Source organism: Anguilla anguilla, chromosome 10 (genome assembly GCF_013347855.1).
Source record: "Anguilla anguilla isolate fAngAng1 chromosome 10, fAngAng1.pri, whole genome shotgun sequence".
Lineage (NCBI taxonomy): Eukaryota > Metazoa > Chordata > Actinopteri > Anguilliformes > Anguillidae > Anguilla > Anguilla anguilla.
This window is the reverse complement of record NC_049210.1, coordinates 3421395-3437499: the sequence shown is the minus strand read 5'-3', so window position 1 is coordinate 3437499 and position 16105 is coordinate 3421395. Positions and strand designations below refer to the sequence as shown.

Genomic DNA, 16105 nt, shown 5'->3' with positions numbered 1-16105 from the left:
TGAAACATTAATAGGCTACTTTACATATATAAATCCATATATTTTTATTGATCAGATGAGGTTAACGACATACAAATATATGAATATAGAGTTTTTTTTTTTAATAGTTATTCCCAATCTGTTAACATTTCACAAATAAAGTGACTATTGGAGTTGCAAGCGTGCACCTCCCCTTCCCATTACATTTTGTGACTGATATTCTGGCATTGAAAATGCATTCACATACAAACATGTACATAACACACACACACCACATTGCTATCTATGCTCCATTACATCACATGGCTTTGATTAGTTCATAAACATGAACAACACAGTCAAGTAGCCCTTTTGTTGTTTGTTTGTTTTATTCATAAAATATTAGAATAAGCATGTTTAAGATTCATGTTCACCAAAATCAACCCCAATAAGCTCATGGTCATATTCATAATAAATGTGTGGACAATTAATAAATTAAGAAATATTACAATTGTTCATTAATTACTTGAGATCAACAGGAAAGGATGAGACAAAGTTCAAAAATAATCAGGCAAAGTAAGAAACAGAAGCAAATATCAGTATAACAAACGCACCCAGAACCCAGCCACACTCAGTGCATTGAAGTAGGTAGTAAAAGCTGAACTATTCGATTAATTTAATTTAGCTACACGTCCAGCTTACAGGCAAGCGCACACAACGGAATGCTGCAAGAAAACTCCCATGAGCCACCCTGATAAGGTACACGGTACACCTGCGTAACAGGCAAGGCATGCGGTGGGACATTTTATTAATTTTTCGTGTAGCTGCTGTACGTGTGTATTCCAGAACATTCGGCATTCCTCATATTACTGGAATAATCTGATTCCCGAACATTTAGCCACCTTAAAAATACACTTATTGGAAGAGAAGAAAAAAAAAAAACAACAACAAAAAAATAAAAATACAGATTATTTTTGTCCATACAGTGGATATACAGTAGCCCTGCATAATTCAGCCAGAGGTAAAATCTTACATTCAACACTAAACATATTATTTATCATTATTGTAACTGTTCAAGAGGTGAACGTCATGTAAACTCTCCACTGGTGTATGAAGAAGGCATAAATCTGCACTTTGGTGTCGGAGGCAAAAGGCATTGTGAGCATCACCTGCAGAGGGGGCACTGAAAATATTTACCTGAAATTACCTGAAAATAAGAGATCAGGTTTGCAGGACCATTTATTTTATCATTTTGAAGGTGATTTGAAATCTTCAGCGAGGGAAAATAAAATTCATAACTGTGGTTAAAAAAAGCTGATCACATTTTTTTTTGAAAGAGGCTGAAATCTTGTGATCCCACTAACACTAAGTCTTTGTATCCAGGCTAAGAATTAAGCCAAATAAATATCTCATGGAAAAAATATATATCATCAGGAGTCCATTTCACATAATCCATTCATTTCCTGAAATCCTCAACGAACACAAACGATTATTAACATCGCTTTAAAATGTGGATTTGAGTTGATGGCAAAAGCACCAAAGTCCACCAATCCCACCTTTTTTAGCTGAACTTTCCCAAAACATCTTTTCTTTAAAAAAAAAAAATTAGGATTGAAGGCAGGTCAAACACAAAGCACTGTGCATAATTAAGAGAGGAATGGCGGTCCTTCCACTGACTGCTAGTACGTGACAGTATTTTGTAAAAGACAGTAAATACAACGTAGTACCACTTCAGTACTTTGCATGATTTAACCTCACCGAACATCGTAAGAGTCTGACCATTTACCCATTTGGACGTCAGTATAATTTCACAAATCATAAGACAACTGAAACATTTCAGTCATATTATATCCACCAGACCTGGGTCAAATACGTATTTCTTTAGGATTCAATTACTTTACTGTGCTCTATTGCTCTTGCCTGGTGTAACTGAGCCTGCCAATATGACCAGAAGGCGAGGTTTGCACTTCTTGAGAGCAGTTCATTGGTTCCAATGCACCAGACAAGATCAGTAAAGCGTGGAGAAGTATTTGAATCCAAAACAAATACGTATTGGACCCAGGTCTGTCACATACAGTATATATAGCAAGTCCATAAGGTATATTGATATTCCTCAATCAGTCAGACATAGACACACCTTCCAACACAAAACGCAGTTGATCTGAATACAGTATTTTTGCAAGTGTGTGAAAGTAGCTTCAAGTAAGTTTCTGGTCAGCGTGCTGGGGTTTAAATTAACGGTCACAAAGCTTAAGGAACTAATAAATAAAACATTGCTGATGGCAAAACCGGTTTAACAAGCTCTTGAACTGGGGGGGGGGGGCTGGCTGGCTGGCAGGCATTAAGTTACAGTTTGGTGTTCAAATACTTTGGTTTTAGTTTTCCTAAAAACAGCCTCAAAAAAGGCTGGTTGGTGTTAATAGGGATTTTTTTTTTTTTTTTTTTAATGGATGAATATTCCCAGTTGCTGCGTCTTCCAGCCAGGTCAGGTTAAAATATAAAATATAATAATATATAATATATAATATAAAAAAGCACTGGGCTGGGGGCCTACAGCGCGGATGTGGGGGGGCGGCAGTGTAGTAAGGAACTGGTCTTGTAACCTGCAGGTCACAGGTTCGATTCCCGGGTAGGACACTGCCGTTGTACCCTTGAGCAAGGTACTTAACCTGCATTGCTTCAGTATTTATCCAGCAGTATAAATGGATGTAACGTAACTGCGATGTAGAATGTTGTGTGAGGCGCTCTGGATCAGAGCGTCTGCTAAATGCCTGTAATGTAATGTAATGCCTGTAATGTAATGTAATGTAATGCCTGTAATGTAATGTAATGTAATGCCTGTAATGTAATGTAATGCCTGTAATGTAATGTAATGTAATGCCTGTAATGTAATGTAATGTAATGTCTGTAATGTAATGTAATGTAATGCCTGTAATGTAATGTAATGTAATGCAATGCCTGTAATGTAATGTAATGTAATGCCTGTAATATAATGTAATGTAGTGTCTGTAATGTAATGTAATGTAATGCCTGTAATGTAATGTAATGTAATGCCTGTAATGTAATGTGTGCGTCAGTGAGGACAGCCTACAGTAGGCCATGTGCAGCCACAGAGCATTGAGGACACCTACCCGCCTCTTCAGAAGATTTCAAGCCAAAGGCACTCCAGTAAAAAAGTTAAAGAGGAACACAGAGGGGTGTGGCCATCTGTTCGGCTGAACCAGGTCACGAACCGCGCCCACGAAAGTGCAAAAAGGCACACAGCCCGAGGCAAGCCGCAGGACGAAAGATAAAAGCAAATAGGGCGGGGCGGGGCGGGGCGGGGCGGGGCGGGGCGGGGCGGGGCGGGGCAGGGCAGGGCAGGGCAGGACGGGCTGGGGCAGGGAGGGGCAGGACGGGGTAGGAGGTGGTAGGACGGGGGCTAAAGGCTTTGGTCAGACAGTGAAACAGGTCGTGAGGACCGGGACGGGGCGGGGCGGGACGGGACGGGTGGGGTCACACTTTGTAGTCCAGCTCAGCGTTCATTTTGTTGTACATTTCATAGATGGCGTCCACCGTGACCGTGTAATTGACCAGAAACTGCCGGACCTTCTCCAAGCAGTCCTCCTCCTTCACTTCCCGCCCTTTGGCCAGAGCCTTGATAAAGTCCGACCGGTAGGGGGCCGCGTACAGCGCCGCCTGCAGGACAGAGAGAGCAGGTGCATGCGTTTCTTTCAAAACGTGTTTCTTCACAAAAAAAAAAACAAAAAAAAAAACAACAACAAAGCAATCGAACGCAAAATTACACAGCTAGCCATCCATCAACGTTCTAGCACACGCGTGTTACCTTGAAGAGCTGCTGGACCAGCCACCCGTGGTACTTCTTCAGCGCCAGCTCGTACGCCTTGGTGATGTTGACGCGGATGAGATTGGGGTTGCTGTCGTCCCTCTCGCCGTCCACGAGGCTCTGCAGCAGGACCTGGATGAACCGGAGACCCCTGGTGGACAGAAGAGAGCGGCGGCTGGCGGTCAGGTCAGGCCCACAGCCACCCACGCAAAGCCTCATGGGAAATGTAGTCCCACGCCAGCCTGCCCCACCTTTTGAGCCACATAAGCGCCAGGGTGGCTCCTACTTTGGGCCAATCAGAGCCGTACATCTCCTTCTCCGCCTCCAGGATCTGCTGCAGGGTCTTAAACCTGGACGGGTTACTGTCGTACACTGCTTTGATTTTCTGAAGAGAAAGACAGATTTTTTTTTTTTTCCAATGTTTTTTTCTCTCTCAGAAATGGACATCACTAAACAAAAAAATCTAAATTGCATACATTTATATGGCAGATTTACAAAGAATTTGTCACAGTACACTTCACAAAGCAAGCCACTAATGATTACCCACTCAATTTTCTGTCCATCATGTCTAAATGGCACTTTGTACAGCGTGTTGTCAAAAAAATAAATTATCAGCAGTTTATCTTTCTACTGCCTTGACACAAACCATTTCAAAAAGGGTTGAGAAATTGATGTATCTACGTATCTGAAAACAAAGTCCAATGACAGATTTTAACCGCACGTACCAAGGACCTCCAGGGCAAATAAATCCACAGGTTACCGATGTCCAATCAAAGCGTTTCCCTGAGTTTTAGTCTCTCACAGAACAGCCCTAGGTGACTTGCAGTATTAGTTTCAGACAGAGCCGGGGGGGGGGGGGCTTACCGTGATGTTTCCAGCAATGTCCGCTTTGACCGGAGCGAAGACCGTGGAGCCCAGGCAGTCTGTGGGGGGGAGGGGGGTGGGGGCAAGAGAATCAGAGGTACTGCAGTGGCCGGATCACCAAAATCACAACACAAAAAACATGGGCCTGAATAAACATGGGTCTGGGTAATGTACATGGCAACACAAACAACATAGGGCCAAATTTGCTAAGAGCTTCAGCACATACAAAACTAATAACACATCCCGTGATTGGTGCAAAACAAATACCATGACCAATCATTGGGCATGGTACTGGTTTTTGCATGTGCTAAAATGCACATGCTAAAGGGTCTTAGTGTATATCTTAGTATAGGCCCATAGTGTATAGGGCTACAGAATGGTTAGAGCAGACGGCACTTGACATGATTTACATCTTTACTTTTGTACCAAGGTTTCTTTGAGCCTTTAGTGCCATTTAAAATACTGCACCCCCTCCACCCCCCCCCATTCCCACCCCACCCCACCCCACCCAGTCTCTCTTAAAACAGCTGATCAATAATTCAGGCCGTCCGAGAGAGAGCCGGACAGATTTCTGAAAGCGGCTCTCACAGCCTCATCCATTTTTCAGCGGCCTCTCCAGGTGCGGCATTCAGCCGGAGCAGCACCGTAAAACACCGGACCGGCACCGCGCCACCCTCCCCCCCGCCAAAATCCCCCCCCCCCCCCCCGCCCACCGACCCCCCCGGCTGCTTCAGGGTCCATTCATAGCCCGGCTGAGGGAATAACATCAATGAGATTGCCTCAGTTCCGCGTTCGGTCCCAAAACGTAATAGCATTCTAAAGATCACAGACGGAACTGCATTGTCGGGTCATTTATTTTGTAGAATACAATGTTTTTCAAAATAAAAAATAAAATAAAAAACTAATCCAAAGCGGCGACATAAATTGTGATTATCTGAACACAATTTGAGGCCGACACATTACCTCCAGTGTCAGTAGCCTACAGGCCCGTTATATTCGAGGTACTTCAATAAGGGAATTACTCCAACCCTGGGTACATTTGTCTAGGCCAGTGCAGCTTGGGATAGTGGAGGACTGGATACATGCAGTACACCGAGACGGCCACTAGGGGGAGCGTGTGTTGACAGCCCTCAGCGCCCCCGGTCGACTACAGTATCTCGTTCATGACAGACTGTGAGACATTGTGTCGCTCGCCCAGGGGCATCTCTGGTTACAGAGAATTCCTCCACACCCCCCCACCCCCCCCCCGCCCTCCCTATAGCGACTTTTCCTGAATGTGCTCATTATCTGACGCCGTTGCCTCTCTCTGTTCAGCCCTGCCACACAATGCAGGCCCTGTTTCTGCTGTCTCGTTTCGGTTTGCATTTTGCCACTGCTTTGTACGCATTGCAGTGACGTTGCGCCCCCCCCACCCACCCCCCTCCCCCCCCACCCCAAGGCCCTGCACTGAGGGCACCGTTCAGACCATCGGGCTCACGACCCACTGCCAGCCATTTCACACAACAAAACAAAGAACATCAGCATCTGACTAAATGATTACTTTACTGCACCAATGACCAATATAGTCTACATTTGTACTAATATACTGATATTTAACCGTCTTATTAAAAACATGGGACGGGTCCATATTTATGGGCGACTTTCCGTTCCCTTGAATTCAAGGTCGTCACCTAATTATTTTCCATGCTTTTGAAAGAAGGGTGCACACCACATAAATTAACCATAGCGTCCAATGTTACGCTTTATAATGTGCTCAAATAAATCCACTCATTTCACGAAACAAAAAGGCCAGCACACACACACACACACACACAAAAATGTATTTGATTTGCATTGAGAGATGGGCGGGTAAAGTTTCCGGCATTGTTGAAAGGTAAAAGGGAGGCAGTTTTGTGATTAGCAGACTCAACACAAAACAATGAAATGGAAAGAAAGCCAGCCAACATCCACAACTGAGACCTGGAACTCTTTGGGTGTTTCAGATTCGCAAATTCAATAGGAAAAGGTTTCGCATACGAATCGCACAATGACACATCACAATGATATCTGGGCACGCTGTACTCCCTTCTGAATGGGCAGGGCAACTCAACACCGGCCTAATCAATTTCTCGTCCTAAATTCAGGACAGGAGATTAAATTATGTATGCAAAAAGGTTTGTTACTCGCTTTGCAAAGAAACGCGATCCAAAAAGATAATCCCTCATGACATATAATTGCTCGAGCTGGAAGGAAGTGTTTTAATAGATGGTGTATCGCGTTGCACAACTTTCTCAGGCAAGCGTTTGGGGGGGGTAACAGTCCCAAACGCCAGAGATCAGTAGAAATCAGTTTCAAGATGAGAAACCGGTTTGGGAAATTTAGTGAGATTCTGGAAATGGGTCTCACTCTTCTACAGAGGCTGCACTCTAGCTAAAAGCAAAACAGAAAGATTGCCCAGTGCCCGAACGTAGCAGGCGGTGGAAAATTAATTTTCATAAAATATTATTTTCACATTAGCGCTAACGACCACGCAACAAGGTCTAGGACGTCAGTACGCAGTTCCAAACACGCCAGCCCTCCCCCCCCCTTCCTCCACACAGCCAAGCGTGCTACAGCCTCAGGCAACCGTCTTGGACTTCTTCAGCCGCAGTGTCCCAAAGACTCCCCCATTCACCGGTGTTTCCATCGCCCCTGCTTTTGTCCTACGGAACCATGGCAACGGAAACACCGCAAACAGTAGCTTCGGGGGCTACGCGCGCGTTCAGCAGCCCCTCACAGGTAGGCTACACCAAACGCACAGGTGTGTTAAATAGGCCGGTCAGGTATCGTGTAAAAACAAGAACATCAAACCGCGCCACCCAAGTCAAACGCTGACTATGAACGTCCATGAATCAGCCTCTGTGTAGCCGACACATTTGGCATATCACTGTAAAAGCATCCTTGGGGATGCCACGCCTACAGGCCATCTCTGTCTGAACACATACACCCTCGGAGTTTTACAAGGTTTTATTTTGCTAGCTGTAAGCAGAGCAGGGAAAGAGCAGGGAATTCGATAAGATGCAGACTAACCCACTGTCTTTTTTTTTTTTTTTTTCTTTCCTCAAACAAAAATCAGTCGGATTCATTAGCAGGTTATATTCCACTCTTGTATGCCTTAGGTGCAGGTGTAACATACACATACATTTCAATCTTTAATACCATAATATATGGGAAATTAGTGATTTGGGCAGAAAGACTACACTGTATATCTAACACAAATATAAAAGAAAATGTGGCAGAACAGGCTTTTGAACCCAAGCACAATCATAATGTCCTCGTTAATAATATTGCAACAGATATCTATAGACAGTATATATAGAGTGGGAGGGACCTCTTGCATAAATAAAAGTATAAAGTATACAGAAATTCAAATACAAATATACAAAAGACTATATTTTGTAAGGATGAGACAGGCCATAACTAGACTTTGTTTGTGTGTCGGTTCATTTAATAACAATTATTTTAATCCCAAACATTGATCCCACGCAAAATAACTGATAGCGAGTAAAAAGTCACACGCTTTATCTGTCGTGTTTGTGAAGGGATCAGGAGGGTTTGCTTACTAAACAAGTTGCCGAATGCCCACCCTTACCGGTTATAGTAAACACAGGAGACGTATTGAGAGAAGCTGTTGCCAACACGACTGTCACAAACACATTGTAGCTATAAACCTCATCACCAGTAAGTGCTAATTAATAATCCTTTACATCCCAGCACTAAAAGAATTGCCCTCATAGTTCATACCAATGCACTAGCTACCAAGATAAAATGTATAGACTAATTAATTAGTGATTAATTGGGTATTATATCGAAAGGGGAAAAAACTGAGTGCTTGCGAATAGGATCTTAGAAATGACATGTTTGATTACTACTGCTGGATAGCTACACGATAAAAGCAAGAGTATTCAAAGTAAACTTGTAATCCATTCTCAAATACAATCCCTGTTTTACAGTTCGCTTGTGTTAGCTACTTAGATTAACTGTTGCAGTTAGTTATCAAATCCGTTGCGAACTCGACCCAACAAAATGACTGTAGGTAACTGATTTAGTTAGCTAACTAACTTAGCCATTTTGCTCCACGTAAACGTACACGTTAGACTGATAGCTGTATTTTCAACAATAATTCAGCGAACACTAGTCATTCCTCAATACACGAGTCTCCGTTAACTTAAAGCGGCATAAACTCGCTCGACGAGCTAGTACGGCTTTAACTAGGTACGACTGCAGGTTAGCTACCTGGCTGAGCGAGTGAAAACTTACCAAAGAATGGCGGAAGGTACGACACCGACTCCAGAAAGGGCCTGGTCTCCACTTGCTTATCGGCGGGGAGCTGTCTGAATTGGTGCTCCATGAGAAGCGCCATTGTTTAAAGAATCCGGAGAAGGACGCCCCAACTACCGTTAAAATTTAGCGAGCTCACTTCTTAAAATATAGCCAGCTGAAGGTTTGGAGAGAACCCGGAACTGCTCACGAAGTCAGACTCTCCAACTCACCCAATGCAAATCTACTGATGTTCGACAAACACTGACAGTCCTAAAGGCCACACACGGACTGGTCATTTTCAACAGGTGGGCAAAACGTAACCAATCCAGAACAAGTGGGAGGGACGAAGCCCGCCCAGACGTGAAAAAAACGAAGAGCGCGCCCCGCTTCCGAGATTTACTGTACGGGTTGGTCACATAGAAAATTTGTGGTTCATGCAGATATTATCTATTGTAACGCAACGAACTACTTAATTTTATAGCATTGGCATTTAAGTTGCGTGGCCGAAGCTTTGCATTTGACAGATTAATATTTAATGGCAGTAACATGCTGTTTGGACGCTTTTTCCATTAATTTCCACACGGGAACGTCAACCCCAGTGTGTTCAAACAACTATAAATAAAAATGTGTTGCTAGTTAAGAGTCGGACTTGCACAGACGACGATATAATCAATGAACCGCACGATAAACTGTAGGTTCTTTATTTGGAAGTTGTGTGACCGTTTAGGTTCATAGCTGTGTCTTGCTCACTGTGCCCTGTCACTGACATTACCCGCAAACAGCGAGACATTCGGGCTACAATTAGAGAAGACTATCTAGCCCACATTAAACATTTAACGCTACGTGATGAATAATTTAATGGCGGACAGTCGAATACGCCTATTTAGATGAAGTGTCACTGCTTTGCACCTTCAGTCAAAACTGTCTGTTCTGCGTACCCAAGCGGAATAAAATACAGGTACGAGCAGGTTCTCAGGTGGAGTGCAAATGTCATGTCTGTGCAGCTCTTCGCATGTTAGATGCAATTTCAAAACTTTATGCGCGCGTGTCTATCTTATCAATCACTGCCTCAACAGATAGTATCACGAGAGATCCGTCTACATATCAGCATTTTATAATAAATTTAGTGACACTCGTCCATAACCTTGACATCAATCCCGCTGTTAATCATCTACATTCAGATCTTGCAACAGGACTGGGGATTAGTGGTTGCCCAATACAGGGAAGATTTAACGGGAGCAAGATCGATACGGCTTTAATATATTTAGTTGCCCATGTGTCCATATTTGCCATACGTGCATAAATTAGTTATATGTTATGGATAGCAAAATAAACGTGTCTGTATGTTCAAATAATTTTATTTGACAACATATATTGCTTTATAACAACATTCACTGGGTTAAACATAAATGTAATCAGTACTGGCACTAGCTGTGGTACTGGCGGAAATGTTTTGATCATTTCATGTCTTGAATAAATAATTGAAACATCCAGCAAACGCAAGGCTAGCTAATCTAGCTAGGCAAAGTTACAGAATGTCAAACTGACGTACTGCGAGCAGCGTGGATGAGACAGAGCGCGTGCACAGTCTATGCTCGCAAAGCTTTTTGACCCTTACCGTGGCCCATAGCGTAACCAGGAAATCACATAGAGTAACCAAGAGAAACAGGAAGTTGTATGTGCAGAGAGGCAAACGGTTTGCTTCCAAGCTAACTTCCAACTGAAATTTGAAAATACAGCACGGCAACACACGACATATTATCTCCCAACAATCACCGAATACGGTGATGTGTGCGGGTAACAAAAAACGACATATTGAGGTAGCTACCAGTATGTTAAAATCTGTGCTGCTAAGAGTTTTCTATCTTGCAAGTTGAAGGTAACGTTCGTTGTAGTTGCAATAATATAGTAAGCAATATATCTAGCTTTTCAGGTTTTTTTTATTTATTTGACGCCGTTCGCCATACATTGTTAGAATATTGTCAGCTTTTTTCCCCCGAATAGCTATACTTGAGATCAATGGCTCTCCCGACGATGTCTACACAATGGTCAAATCGTACTCGAACGCTGGAGAAGCGGATAGTGCGGCAGCGGGAGCAGGAGGCACGTTGGCGGCAACAATGGGAGTTGCACTCGGTGTACTTCAGAGAACAGAACGTCCGGAGCAGCAAACAGGCCCAGTGGAGCTCGCGTCAATCTTATCAACAAAGGTAACACTAACCCATTGATTGTTTGGATAGCCGTTACAATAGGCCCATCTCTACTATTGTTCGCACGCAGTAATGCATCTGTTCGCTAAGATCACCAAATTGTGGGGAGGCGGTGGTCTTGTTACAGCTAATTTGAATGATGGTGAGAAAAAAAATATATTGAAGAACAGGATAAGCACACCCATGTATTATTTATGTTTATTTGGATCCCCAGCGCGTTTCGGCGTGCAGAACGTGCTGTTCTTGCGGTCCACGCCAAATATAGAAACGTGTGGCATAATACAGTAAAGTAATATGTGCAAAAGTCAAGGCAAAAAACTACATAAACTTAAGTGTATGACTACACATTTAACCTAGGGGACCCTAACACGTCGATGCCAGCTGACACAAAACATTCCCACTATGTTGCTGCCATGTCGTGGCAATGTTGTAGCATTGACAAAGCCGTCCAGTAAGTTATCATTGTGAGAACATTTCATGTTGGCTGTGACGACGGTTGATTTTCTTGTTGTTTCCCCCTATTCTTGGCAGTATGATGGCCTATCATCGAGAGAGGCTTAAGGAGGAGAAGAAGCGAAATCTCGAACAGCGCAGGGAACGGCTGCGCGTGCTGCTGCAGGAGGAGCGCGATCAGATGGAGGCCGAACTCCGGGGGTTGATCCCCGACAGGAAGGCGCAGCTGATGGAGCGCGTGGACGACCTGAAGTCGGCCAGAGAACAGCGCAGGAAAAAGGCGCGTGTGATAAACGGACCACGCGACACACTGCGCGTCACACCAACGTCCATTGTGACAGGCGGTAAACCGAGAGTAAACGTCCTTTATCGTCTTTTTTTTTTTCTTCCTGCAGCTGGCCGAGGAGCTGATGCTTGAACACTGGAAAAAAAACGACCCAGACCTGCGAAAGGTCAGTGAAGGGGCTGCCTCTGCCAGCCTGATTGCCTTAACGTGGTGCTTTGGTGGAAGAGCCTCAGTTTCACCTTAAAGAAAAGCGGAGTAAACTGTCGATTTTACTTCCTTTTCATGCAACTAAGTGTTGCACCTGATGCCACAGCTGTGTTAAGGCGCTAGTACAATTGCGTGTTGAAAGAAAACCGTACAACCGAAGAGACACAGATGAAGGGAGAACTTGAGAGGTTGCGCGTAAGGAAGGCGGACCTGATCCGGAAATCAATAGGGGCTTGTGATGTAGTTGTTCCATGACATAATCTTGAGAACCCAGTCTTCAGATTGAGTTTCGGACCAACGCATTTAGTTTTTTTCTTTGAATCTCGGCCTTGCTTGTGTCCCGCCAGGTTGAGTCGGCGCTGCACAAAGACCACGTCGTGAGCCAGTGGCAGACGCAGCGGTCCGAGAAACGAGAGGTACGGTCATCCTCTGGGGGGAGCCGTGATGTCAAAGTATTTTTCACTGGGGGGGGGGGGGGGGGCAAGTTTGGTATCCTGGGGGGGTTCCCAAGTCTGGTATCCTGGGGGGGGGGGTTCCAAGTTCAGTATCCTGGGTGGTTTCCCAAGTCTGGTATCCTGGGGGAGCTCCTTTCAGTTGTGTGTTTTTTTTGCTCATTAGCATTTAGTCGGATAAATTGACCTCCACACGAAGGCACACATGTTGTACACAAAGACTTGATTAAAAGAAAGATTATGGACACTCACTGTATTTCAAGGCCATTGATGAGCTTATGCAGTCTGGGCCGGTAAACCTTGAAAGAGGGCTGTTGTAATGTTATCCTTGAAATCCAGACCCGGTTGTTGTACCACAGGTTTAAGAATTAATTTCCTGATGCCAGAGGTCTTGGGGCAGTATTCGCTGGGTCTGGTACTCTATCCAGTCTCAGACTCTTATCTGGAGTATCGAGTCCTGGTTTCACCTTTTCCCTCCAGTTAAACACCTGCCTGAGCCTGGGTAAAGGTAGTAGCAGTAGTCAGACTTTATTTATTTCTCATAATAAAATTAGAAATGCCCGTGTACTTACTCATGACATGAATTTTAAAACTGGGCACTGCACTGGGGTCCTTTCTCTTAACGGTCTTAACTGACCAAAAAAAACCCATCTTTGAAACGTTCAGCAAGACGAGGCGGACCAGGAAGAGAAGAAGCGCTTTGAGAACGAGTATGAGAGGACGCGCAAGGAAGCGATGGAGAGGATGAAGCAGGCGGAGGAGAAGAAGAAAGCGGAGGAGAAGGAGTGGGCGGAGGCCCTCCGGCAGCAGATGGAGGAGCTCAAAGTCCGGGAGGAAGAAGTAAGGTTTTTTTTTTTTGTTTCCTTTGTCGTTTTTTTATTTTTCTTGGAAAAAGGGGGTTTGTTGTGGGACGGGTGGCGACGTAGGCTTTTTAGCGGGATCTCAAAATGGCGCCTCCGGGGTGCGGCTGGTTGGTTTGCTTCAGGCGGGCCGGCTGAAGAGGGAGCAGGAGGCCCTGCTGACCCAGCACTGGGAGCTGGAGAGGCTGGAGGAGGAGAGGAGGCGACTGGAGGAGAGCCGGAGGAAGACCGAACTGGGGTACGGCGCGGCCGCGGACGTGGACGAGGGGAGATGTGGGGTTCGGGTGTTCGGGGTGCGGGGGTGTTCTGCGACGTCAGGTCCCCCGGGCACAGTATTTGAAAGCTTTCCCCTTCGGTTTGGCCCCCGACAGGCGCTTCCTGACTCGGCAGTACCGCGCTCAGCTGAAGAGACGGGCCCAGCAGGTGCAGGAGGAGCTGGTGAGTTCACAGGGGGGAGGGGCCTGTTGAGGGGAGGGGCCTGTTGGAGAAGGAGGGAGGGGCCCTTTCTTCTTTCCACTGACCATGCAAACCGAGCGGCTTCATCTGCCCCCCCGTGATTGGTGGGATCCCCTGTGTTCCGTGCCCCAGGAGGCGGACCGTAGGGTCCTGGCCGCTCTGTTGGCGGGGGAGCAGGAGGGCCGCGGGCTGGAGAGCGCCCGGAGGGAGCGGGCGGTGGCCGACGCGGCCTGGATGAAGCGCGTCATCGAGGAGCAGCTGCAGGTGGAGCGGCAGAGGGAGGCCGAGTTCGACATCCTCTACAGGTGGGGGGCGGGGGCGGGGGAGGTGACCGTCGGGGCCCGGAATCTTCCGGTGGGTTGTGCGGGCGTGGCGTTCTTGAACGTTGTCGTTGTTGTGTCTCTCTAGGGAGGACGCCCAGCGCATGTGGGAGAAGCGCGAGATGGAGTGGCAGAAGGAGAGGAAGGCCAGGGAGCGGCTGATGCAGGAGGTGAGCGCCGGCGCCCCCCGGTGGCGGTTGGAGGGAACGCGGGCAGGGGTGGGTGTGGGGGGGGGAGGGGAGGCAGTAGCAGCTGAATGGATCTCCGGTTCTGTCCAGGTGCTGACGGGCCGGCAGCAGCAGCTGGAGTTCAAGATGCAGGAGAACCGGCAGGCCCAGGAGGAGTCCCTGAGGAGGCGCGAGGAGCTGATCCAGGAGCTGGAGAGGGAGAGGGAGACCAGGCGCCAGGAGAAGGAGGCGCAGGAGGGGCAGAGGACGGCTCGCCTGCAGGAGATCAAACAGCAGGTACCCCAAAGTCTGAGAGGCACAGCCTGTACCCGACTTCTAAATTGGCTGGGTGGGGGAGGGGGGGGGTTTGCTGTATAATTGTGGGGTGAACCCCACTGATTTGGGGCGTGGGCTGGGTGTCCCGTCCGCCTCACAGATAGAGGAGCAGCGCCGGCAGCAGTGGGAGGAGGAGCGCAAGAGGGAGGACGAGGAGGAGGAGGCGCGGGAGGCCCAGAATCGCTATGACGACCTGGTACAGCAGGAAACCCAGAGGATGACCCAGCGGGGTCATCAGGACAAGGTAGCGCAAGAGAGAGGTCTGGTCCTCAACCCTTCAGACATAATGGGCCGCACGTCCCAACCAAACTGTGTGTGTAAAAAATAATTTAAAAAAATGTTCTGTGGTGCTGTGAGGTTTGATCACATTTTAGCTGTATTCACTTGTGTTAAGTATAAAATGCCATTTTTAAAAAAATGCCTATCGAAATTATTTTATTACTGAGAAGCACCATTATGCAGACCAGGCAGTGGATTGAGAAACGCTGTACTAAAGGCTAAAGGTCTCCAAATCTTCCAAACCAAGTCCCTTCCTCTCTTTCAGATCCACGGGCGTCCCAGAACAGCCTGGACATGATGACCGGGCCGATGACCAAGATGCTGAGACAGTACAACTGTCAATTGCTCATTTTTAAAATGGCTGTTCACAAAATGAGGTCCAAATGTTGTATGACGGACAATATAATTAGCCTGCATTTTTTGTACAATAATCGCAACTCATGATTTTGATTCAAAGTCACAGGGACTGGTCAAGCCTATTTATCAATATGAAGTGTTTATACAAGCATAGTTTTATAGTGCCAATTTATATTTTTGTAATATGCTTTCTTTCAAAATAGATATTTAAATATGATTTTAAAATAAACATTTAACAAAAAAGAACAAAACCCTTTGCGATCTTTGTCTTCAAAATTCTTTCAGACACTTGCTTAACAGGATGAGTAATTAATTCAAGTGAGGATTATATATGTACGTGTCATAAACAAGTTGGTAAAAATATTTCATTTGAAGCCTGCTTTATTGTATAATTATCAGGCAAAAAAAAAACACATGAAGGCAAATAAAATAATCTTACAACAGGTTTGTACATTAAAGGTCAAAAACAAACATGTTCAGGTTACAATTATAAATTAAGTTTATTAAAAAATAAAAGGCAAGTTTTCCCACTGCAGCCATGACAACGGCTTGACTGACATCCCTGCGTGAAGACCACACCCATTTAGAATCAGAGACTTGATGGACAGACGGACGTTTCCTTGATCGTGAGTTTCAAGTATAACACTGAGCTCTAAAACCTTGTGCAGATGAAGACCCTCGGAGGGAAGAATAACAAAAAAGGATATCTTAAGATCCCATCCCATTAGTTGCACACAAATTAGAAAAACCTAGCAGCACAAGTAAAAAAAAAAAAAAAACACATTAGAAGCTT

At 45.6% G+C, this 16105-nt stretch overlaps 2 protein-coding genes across 2 annotated transcripts; one reads left to right on the top strand and one right to left on the bottom strand.

Moving 5' to 3' along the window:
- Positions 1-3373: 3373 nt before the first annotated feature.
- On the bottom strand, positions 3374-9204 carry gltpa (glycolipid transfer protein a). Its single transcript, XM_035436031.1, has 5 exons — positions 8927-9204; positions 4649-4707; positions 4036-4169; positions 3785-3935; positions 3374-3636 (listed from the first exon to the last, which is right to left on the bottom strand). The coding sequence occupies exons 1-5, from the start codon at positions 9027-9029 to the stop codon at positions 3454-3456; spliced, it is 630 nt and encodes a 209-aa protein (XP_035291922.1). The 5' UTR covers positions 9030-9204; the 3' UTR covers positions 3374-3453.
- A 1315-nt stretch (positions 9205-10519) lies between these two features.
- tchp (trichoplein, keratin filament binding) lies at positions 10520-16096 on the top strand. Its single transcript, XM_035380445.1, has 12 exons — positions 10520-11139; positions 11671-11872; positions 11988-12044; positions 12433-12501; positions 13204-13377; positions 13523-13635; positions 13769-13835; positions 13986-14158; positions 14262-14343; positions 14452-14637; positions 14777-14920; positions 15221-16096. The coding sequence occupies exons 1-12, from the start codon at positions 10949-10951 to the stop codon at positions 15251-15253; spliced, it is 1491 nt and encodes a 496-aa protein (XP_035236336.1). The 5' UTR covers positions 10520-10948; the 3' UTR covers positions 15254-16096.
- The last annotated feature ends 9 nt before the right edge of the window (positions 16097-16105 follow it).